This window comes from Colobus angolensis, unplaced genomic scaffold, assembly GCF_000951035.1.
Source record: "Colobus angolensis palliatus isolate OR3802 unplaced genomic scaffold, Cang.pa_1.0 Scaffold415, whole genome shotgun sequence".
NCBI lineage: Eukaryota > Metazoa > Chordata > Mammalia > Primates > Cercopithecidae > Colobus > Colobus angolensis.
The window spans coordinates 160,584-169,894 of record NW_012117544.1 but is presented as its reverse complement, the minus strand read 5'-3'; the positions used below and the strand labels follow the sequence as shown (position 1 = coordinate 169,894).

At 50.1% G+C, this 9,311-nt stretch overlaps 1 protein-coding gene across 1 annotated transcript in view; it reads left to right on the top strand.

The window, feature by feature from the left end:
• The first annotated feature begins 7 nt into the window (after positions 1–7).
• Positions 8–9,311, top strand: part of BCR (breakpoint cluster region) — a 135,063-nt gene continuing 125,759 nt past the window's right edge. The window contains 1 exon segment of the mRNA XM_011956348.1: positions 8–848. Within this exon segment, the coding sequence (XP_011811738.1) occupies positions 191–848 (658 nt within the window). The 5' untranslated portion in view covers positions 8–190.

Sequence of the window (9,311 nt, the reverse complement as noted above, 5' to 3'; positions counted from 1 at the left end):
CCGGGGGCCCCCCGCCAGCGTGGCGGCGCTAAGGTCCAACTTCGAGCGGATCCGCAAGGGCCATGGCCAGTCCGGGGCGGACGCCGAGAAGCCCTTCTACGTAAACGTCGAGTTTCACCACGAACGCGGCCTGGTGAAGGTCAACGACAAAGAAGTGTCGGACCGCATCAGCTCTCTGGGCAGCCAGGCCATGCAGATGGAGCGCAAAAAGTCCCAGCACAGCGCGGGCTCGAGCGTGGGGGATGCATCCAGGCCCCCTTACCGGGGACGCTGCTCGGAGAGCAGCTGCGGCGTCGACGGCGACTACGAAGACGCCGAGTTGAACCCCCGCTTCCTGAAGGACAACCTGATCAACGCCAATGGCGGTAGCAGGCCACCTTGGCCGCCCCTGGAGTACCAGCCCTACCAGAGCATCTATGTCGGGGGCATGATGGAAGGGGAGGGCAAGGGCCCGCTCCTGCGCAGCCAGAGCACCTCTGAGCAGGAGAAGCGCCTCACCTGGCCCCGCAGGTCCTATTCCCCTCGGAGCTTTGAGGATTGCGGAGGCGGCTATACCCCGGACTGCAGCTCCAACGAGAACCTCACCTCCAGCGAGGAGGACTTCTCCTCCGGCCAGTCCAGCCGCGTGTCCCCAAGCCCCACCACCTACCGCATGTTCCGGGACAAGAGCCGCTCTCCCTCGCAGAACTCGCAACAGTCCTTCGAGAGCAGCAGTCCCCCCACGCCGCAGTGCCATAAGCGGCACCGGCACTGCCCGGTTGTCGTGTCCGAGGCCACCATCGTGGGCGTCCGCAAGACCGGGCAGATCTGGCCCAACGATGGAGAGGGCACCTTCCATGGAGACGCAGGTGAGTTCCTCACGCCACGTGAGTTCCTCACGCCACGTGCGTGGGCACACCTGCACCGGGGATGAACACTATAGTAGGGGATACAAAACAAGTTGGGAGGGAGGAGTGGATAGGTAACTTTTGAGTGATTATCAGGTGCACTTGTGGTTCACGCGTATTCTGCCCCCGAACAAACTCCATTCCCTCCTCCTTCCTGAACGCAGATTGTTAGTGTTTGGAATGGGATTGGGTTGAGGATGGTCTTGTGAGGGATGGGAGGTGGTTTGTTCCTTTCATTCTAGAGCAATGTGTTTGTGAAGTACAGCTTGTGAGTTGGAGGAAGATGCTTCAGGTGGTAACTTCCTTGCCCTGTACTCTCTCCACGCCGGGCAGTGAGGATGGCATAAAAACCGGAGTCATCTGTAGCGCCCAGATCGGATGCTGTTAGCAGAGACGGATTTATGTCTTGGACATTCCCCGCCACCCCACTGATCCTGTTCTGGAGGGGTTATGTGACAACGTTTGTGAAACCTGAGATATGCTAGCTGCTCCCAGGCCATAGAAGTGTCAGGTTTGCTTGCTAGCCAGCAGCCCTGAAGGGGCAAGTCACAGCAGGTGAGAATAGGAATTAGAAGGAAGTGAGGCGACAGGCAGTTGTGACTCAGTGGGCCACCGAAAATCAACTGCATGGGGATTTTATCTGGGTCTGAAGCAGAGCCACACCCGTTCTGATCTGCCTGGCTTTGATGGGAGGCTTCACCCATCATATGCCACCAGGCTCCTCCGTCGTGCTAACCCAGCCCCATTTGCTGAGCCTCCAGTGTGCTCCTGCTTCATCTTGCCAAGGATAAGCACACATCGGGGCTCCCAATCTGTGGTCAGACTCTAGCGCTAAGATTAAAACTATGGGATTGTACACATAACTTCTGTGCTAGATGGACATACCATCAGGCGTTTTGGGTGATGGAACTGTGTTTTGAGATCCAGGCACAGTTTGCCGTTGGGGTAAGGAAAGGGTGGGCTGGGGTGTGTCTGAGGCTGTCGGGAATCTCTTGGAGTCCTGGTCCCTGTTAAGCTGATCTGGTTTTCTGCTTCATTGATTTTTCTTTTTGTGCTGATGGAGGAGTTGGATGTGCTTGGTTTGTCGGAATCCTCTTGAAACAAGTGAGGCTATTTTTGGCTCTTAGAGCTGCAGCCCTTTTGTGATGGGCACTCTGTCCTGTTTGTGTTAGGTACTTCAGTTGCTGATCGTCCATTTGCAGCAGGGGTTTCCTGTGGCGCCCGGCTCCTCTGACCTGCAGTGTGGCCCGGCTGCATTCCCTAAGTCCCTGTGTGGGGGCGGGGGTGGAAGGCTGTACTATTCAGGAGCCTGCTTTGCAGGCACCTCAGCTCGTTCCGGGTCTGGAGGATTGCCTTGTGGTTATTGGGCACCAGCCTTGTCTGGCCAGCTGTTGGTCAGGCGAGCCAACTTGAACTGGCTCTCAGTGCTGTGGTGCAGGAGAATTATTAATAAAGAAAATGAGAGGTTTTTAGGGAGATGTTCAAATTGAAATGATAATGTTTGCTGGTGAAGAATTGTGGATTTCCAGAACCTTTGGCCCAGCCTTTCCTACAGCTCCTGTAGACTTGGCCATGTTGCCCACCACATCACTAGACCCTGAATGCAAGTCAGTAAATGAAAATAGGAATGATTATAGAAGGATGGAAAGCCCAGTGCCTTGAGTCACACAGGGCAGGTCCTCAGGAAATGGCTGAGGAGTTAATTTTACCACTTGGGCCCACTTTTAGCACTTTCTGGAGTCTTCTCTGAATGTCCAGAAGATCCCACAGTCTCTTCTTTCCCTTTAGGTTTTATTTTTTTTCCCTCTAAATGTATTTTGTTTGTTTGTTTGTTGTTAAGAGATAGGGTCTGGCTCTGCCATCCAGGCTGGAATGCGGTAGTATGATCATAGCTCACTGCAACCTCAAAACTCTGGGGCTGAGGTGATCCTTCCACCTCAGCCTTTTCAGTAGCTGGGACTGCAGGCTCAAACCACTGTACCGGGCTAATTATCTTTTTTTTTGTTGTTTTGTAAAGACAGGGTCTTGCTGTGTTGCTCAGGCTGGTCTGAAACTCCTGGGCTCAAGCATTCCTCCAGCTTCAGCCTCCTGAGTAGCTGGGGTTGCAGGGATGAGCCACCTTACCAGGCCTCTTGGACGTTTTTCATGACTAAGGTCACTTAAACATCTTTTAAAAGAGATTATTTTCCCTCAGACAGTTTTTCTTTTTTAAGACTTAATTTTTTTAGAGCACTATTAGGTTGACAGCAAAATTGATAGGGAAGTACACAATTTCCCATACACTCCGTACGCCCACACCCCCACAGCCTCCCCAGTTAACATCCACCAGAGGGGCACGTTTGTTACAGTCAATGAACCTGCCTGCATTGATGCCTCATTATTACCCAAAGTCCAGAATTTACATTTGGGTTCACTTTTGGTGTTGTACAGTCTACGAGTTTGGATCCCGTTAGGTTTTACAACTCCTGCTTGTTTTAGCCCTGGGCACCTTGACACTCTTTGCCCAGCCGTTTGCTCTGATGTGCATCCGTGTGTGGCTGGCGTGGAAAGAGGAATCCTCACTGGCTCAGCCATCTGTCTCTGCCTAACTGTTTACTGATGTTCTTTAGAGGGCTGTGGAGCCTGCTGGTCTGAAAAGGAACAATGAGGAAAATCACTCATGGGGGTGGGTGGGGAGAGGAAGTTGCCCTAATGCTCCGCCGTGACCCGGATCTAATAACTTCAGAATCAGTCTGTTTGGATGAATGGACCGTCCCATTTCCAAGTTGAGGGGCCCTCACGGGAGGGGGCTGAAGCCACCCGTGGGCGCGGTGACAAAGTGCTTCCTATAGGGCCCCTCATGGGCTCATCTATCCCCCTGGGGCGGGGCTGCCCATTTACAGGTAAAGACACAACTGGGAAGCGGCAGGGCTGGGATTCTGGGTCTCTATGTGAATGCAGAGCTGTTCCATCTGGAATGTGGAGGCCCTGCAGTGTTCTTCCCACTACCCCACACTGCTACCTGCAAAGCACCACTGGGGAGGTTCAGGGGGTCCTTCCAGTCTTTGCACCCTGGGCCCGCCTGTGGGTGTAATGATAGATGGCTGTGAGCCCTGCTGTAAAACTGTGCAGAACCCACAGAAGGAGAGTGTGGTTCTTGCCATCTGGGAACTTACAAGTTACTGGAAGAGAGAGAGAGAGAGAGACACACACACACGTGTATGTGTTGAAGGGAAGTGAGATTAGAAGCTTCCAGAAGTGGCAGGACTGAAGAGGACTTGATCAGTCAGCGGAAGTTGGAGAGCAGAGAGTAGCCGTTTGCCCTAAGGAAAAATGGCAGCAAAGGCTTGGGGTCACCCACATACATCTGCCCTGTGATTCTAGACTGTGTGCTTTTCTTTTTTTTTTTTTTGAGACGGAGTCTCACTCTGTCGCCCAGGCTGGAGTGCAGTGGCGCGATCTCGGCTCACTGCAAGCTCCGCCTCCCGGGTTCACGCCATTCTCCTGCCTCAGCCTCCCAAGTAGCTGGGACTACAGGCGCCCGCCACCTCGCCCGGCTAGGTTTTTTTTGTATTTTTTAGTAGAGACGGGGTTTCACCGTTAGTCAGGATGGTCTCGATCTCCTGACCTCATGATCCGCCCATCTCGGCCTCCCAAAGTGCTGGGATTACAGGCTTGAGCCACCGTGCCCGGCCGTGCTTTTCTTTAAATGGTAAAATATACATAAAATTTACTATTTTTGTAATTTTTAAAAGTTTGGTAAAATAGCCATAACTAAAGTTCCTATCTTAACCGTTTTAAATTGTTTTTTTCGGATAAGGCCAGTCAAGTGAGGGAGTGGAACATTTTGACCATTTTTATCCATACAGTTCTGTAGTGTTGACTACATTCACGTTGTTGTATGACCATCACCAACATCCATCTCGAACTTTTTCATCTTCCCAACTGAAACTCTGTGCCCATTAAATAATAACTCCCCATTTCCCCGCCCCAACCCCTGGCACCACCTTTCTCCATTCTGTGTCTCTGAATTCAACCATGATAGATACCTCATATAAGTCCAGTACTGCAACATTTGTCTGTTTGTGATTGGCTTATTTCACTGAATGTAATGTTATCAAGGTTCATCCATGTGGTGGCAGAAATTGTGTGGGTTTTTTTGTTTTTGTTTTTTTTTCAAATGGAGTCTCGTTCTGTTGCCTAGGCTGGAGTGCAGTGGCGTGGTCACTGCTCACTGCAGCCTCTGCCTCCCAGATTCAAGTGATTCTCCTGCCTCAGCCCCCGGAGTAGCTGGGGTTACAGGTGTACACCACCACACCCTGCTGATTTTTGTGTTTTCAGTAGAGACAGGGTTTCGCCATATTGGTCAGACTGGTCTGGAACTCCTGACCTCAAGTGATCCACCCGCCTTAGCCTCCCAAAGTGCTGGGATTACAGGTGTAAGCCACTGCACCCGGCCTTTTTTTTTTCTCTTTGTTGGGAAAGGGTTTTTTGCTCTGTTACCCAGGCTGGAGTATAGTGACTCAGTCACCACTCACTGCAGCCTTGACCTCCCAGGCTCAAGCAATCCTCCCACCTCAGCCTTCCAAATAACTGGGACCACAGGTGTGCACCACCATGCCTGGCTAATTTATTTTTTATTTTTTTTTCTGTAGAGACGGGGTCTCACTATGTTGCCCAGGCTGGTCTCAAACTCCTGGGCTCAAGCGATCCTCCTGCCTCAGCCTCTGAAAGTGCTGGGATTACAGGCGTGAGCCACCGCTCTGGGTCAACTGTATACTTTTTGAAGGCAGGAATCACTGGTTCATTTCTGGGTCTCCCAGGGAACCTGGTTCTGAACTTTACACATAGCACATACTGGAAGAGCCCTTCCTCCTTTTATAGCCCATGGGGTTAGGACTGGGGAATTTTACTGATCATTGGGAAGAGACTTATCAATTACTCTGTCTTTTTCTCATTTCATCCCTGTACTTTACTTTCAGAGGATTTTTTTTTTAAAGTGTCTTAAAATAACAACCTTTTTTTTTTCCCCCACAGTTCTCTGGTTGGCTAGGCAGTTTTCCTGATGTGGGCCAACTGGGCTGAAATAGGATGGTCTAGTTAGCCTCACCCACACATTCTGTGATTGCAGGCTGATTGGCATTGGGGAGGAGGGGTTCTCTTATTTGTCTTGCAGTTGGCTCAATATCAGTTGGGACACCAGACATTTCTCCTTCTCTGTCTCACTTTTTTTTTGTAGAGATTGGATCTCCTGTGTTGCCCAGGCTGGCCTCGAACTCCTGGGCTTAAGCGATCTACCCACCTCAGCCTCCCAAAAGTGCTGGAATTGCAGGCGTGAGGCACCACACCCAGCCTCCTCCTTTTTCTTTTCTTTTTTTCTCCGTTGATACATAGTAATTGTACCTATTGAGAGAGTGTGATATTTTGATACATATCTACAATACATAATAATCAAATCAAGGAGATTAGCATATTCATCACCTCAAACACATTTATTATTTGTTTGTGTTGGGAGGTCTGAGGAATTCTTGATCCAAACACCCAGCCCAGTGTGCCTGTCAACCTTCTTCCAGGTGTCAGTCTTGAGACGGGACAGATCTTATATTTCTTCATGGACTTCATGTGAGTGGCTGCCCTGTGTTTTCACATTTTTATTAAGCAGCTAAGTTTGCCCTTTGGATTCCAGCAATGTGTTGGCGCCAGAGTGACCACTGCATTGTTTTTCCCTTGGGTGATGGGCTGGACTGGCAGCCAGTTTGAGTGAGTAACTGTGGGGCAGAGAAAGGTCACCCGGGCCTGGAGTTGGCTCCATCCTCATCTCTTAAGGCCAGAGCCTCATGGCCACCTCTCAGTTGAGTACAGGCTCCTCTCCATGGGTGGAGACAGAGTGGGCAGATCTGGGTGGAGTCTGAGGCCGCTAAAGGCATCAATAGCATAGAAGCAGAGTCTAGATCAAATTTTACAAGCGTTCTGTGGTTCAGGAAGGCTGATTTGTTTTGGGAACAGAATGGAGCATTCTGAAACATTTCACTAAAGAAGGCGCTGGGAGTGCTATTGATTTGACTGAGTTGAGGGGAGTGTGCCTTATCCATGACTTCCTTTTGCTTAGTTTGTTGCTTCTAGCTTTATAGCCCCCTCCCTTCCTTGGTTGGAAGTCCTATGGCCGGGAGGGCTTGTGTTTGTGACTGCTGCCCTCACCAGGACAAAGAGCCCAGGTGAGCTATGTGCTTTAGCACACGTGGGAGAGGACACAGCAGTGCCTGAGGCCCAGGCTGCAGCTCACCCCTGTGATTTGAGAGGGTCCCCTGTTTAGAGTGAATGAATGGGCATCTTGGAAGCTTTCTCAGGTTACCAAAGAGGAGGTCTGAGTTTTGGCAGAGGCTGCTGCTTTTTGGATCAAGACTCGGGGTGTTGGGGAATTAAATTAACTATGAACCCCAGGGAATATCTTGACCCTGGCTAGATAGAATACAACTGTTGTGGCTCAAACAGGGTGTTTTTTTCCCCCTTTGAAAGTGTAGTTATTTTAATTAAAATACAGTATCCATGTAACATGTTAGAGGTTCGTTATTGTTTTTATTATTATAAAATTTTTATGTATTTTTTATTTTTCCAAGACAGAGTCTTGCTGTGTTACCCAGGCTGGAGTGCAGTGACACGATCTCAGTTCACTGCAGCCTCCGCCTCCCGGGTTCAAGTATTCTCCTGCCTGCTAATAGTATTCCTCCCGAGTAGCTGGGATTACAGGTGCGCACCACCACACTTGGCTGATTTTTGTATTTTTAGTAGAGACGGGGTTTCACCATGTTGGCCAGGCTGGTCTCGAACTCCTGACCTCAGGTGATCCGCCCCGCGCCCCCCCAGCCTCCCAGAGTGTTGGGATTACAGGCCTGAGCCACTGCACCCGGCTAAAATTTATATTATAAAATGCACCATTTTCTCCATTTTTAAGTGTACAGTTCAGTGGCATTAAGTACATCACATTGTTTTGCAACCATCACCACTTGTCAATTTCTAAAACTTTTTCATCTTCCCAAACTGAAACTTTATAATCCATCAGACTTTAACTCCTCATCCCCCTTCATCCCTAGCTCCTGGAAGCCACCGTTTCTACTCTGTCTCCATGATTTTGCCTCTCCTACATTCCTCATATAACTGTGCATGGCTGATTTCACTCAAGCAGGGCTTTAAAGTTCCCCAGGGCAGCACTCTCAGTCTTTCTTTTTCTTTCTTGGAGTTTCGCTCTTTTTTTGCCCAGGCTGGAGTGCAATGGCGCGATCTCGGCTCACTGCAACCTCCCCCTCCCAGGTTCAAGTGATTCTCCTGCCTCAGCCACCCAAGTAGGTGAGATTACAGGTGTGAGCCACCACACCTGGCTAATTTTTTGTATTTTTAGTAGAGATGGGGTTTCACCATATTGACCAGGATGGTCTCGATTGCTTGACCTCATGATCCGCCTGCCTTGGCCTCCCAGAGTGCTGGGATTACAGGTGTGAACCACCGCGCCTGGCCTAGCACTCTCAGTCTTAAGACTGAGTTAACTACCAGCTCTGATCCTTCACAGGGGTATTCTCTTCCGGAAAACACCCGTTAGCAATGGCGATCTTCCCTGAGCCTTCACGCCCTTAGCTTTGAAGTGGCCCAGAATATTAGTTTGCCAAGGCTGTCCCATAACAAGATACCAAGACTGGTGGCTTAAATAACAGAAATTTCTTTTCTCACACTTATGGACACCGGAAGTTCAAGATGAAGATGCCGGCAGGGCTGGTTCCCTGGAGGGCTTTCTTTGGCTTGCAGGTGCCATCGTCTTGCTGCCTCTGCACATGGTCTTTTCTCTGTGCACAAACACCCCTGGCATCTCTGTGTGTCCAAATTTCCCTTTTTTTTTTTTTTTTGAGACGGAGTTTCACTCTTGTCACCCAGGCTGCAGTGCAATGGCACGGTCTCGGCTCACTGCAACCTCCACCTCCCAGGTTCAAGCAATTCTCCTGCCTTGGCCTCCCAAGTAGCTGGGATTACAGGCACATGCCACCGCCTGGCTATTTGTGTGTGTGTGTGTGTGAATTTTTGTATTTTTAGTAGAGACAGGGTTTCACCATGTTAGCAAACCTGGTCTCGAACTTCTGACCTCAGGTGATCCACCCTCCTCGGCCTCCAAAAGTGCTGGAATTACAGGCGTGAGCCACTGCGCCCAGCCAAAATTTCCCTTCTTAAAAGGACACCAGTCAGACTGGATTAAGGTGGGCAGTAAAGACCCCCACTTTAACTTAGTTATTGAAAGGCCCTGTTTCCAAATACAGTCACATTGCCAGGTACTGGGAGTTAGAACATCAACATATGGTGGGTGAGGCATGGCTTAGCTTGTAACACTTGGTTAGTCCGTTACCGGGTAGCAGAGAAAAGGGCTGCCAGGCAGAGGGAGACGGTGCTTGTGCCGGCTCCTTC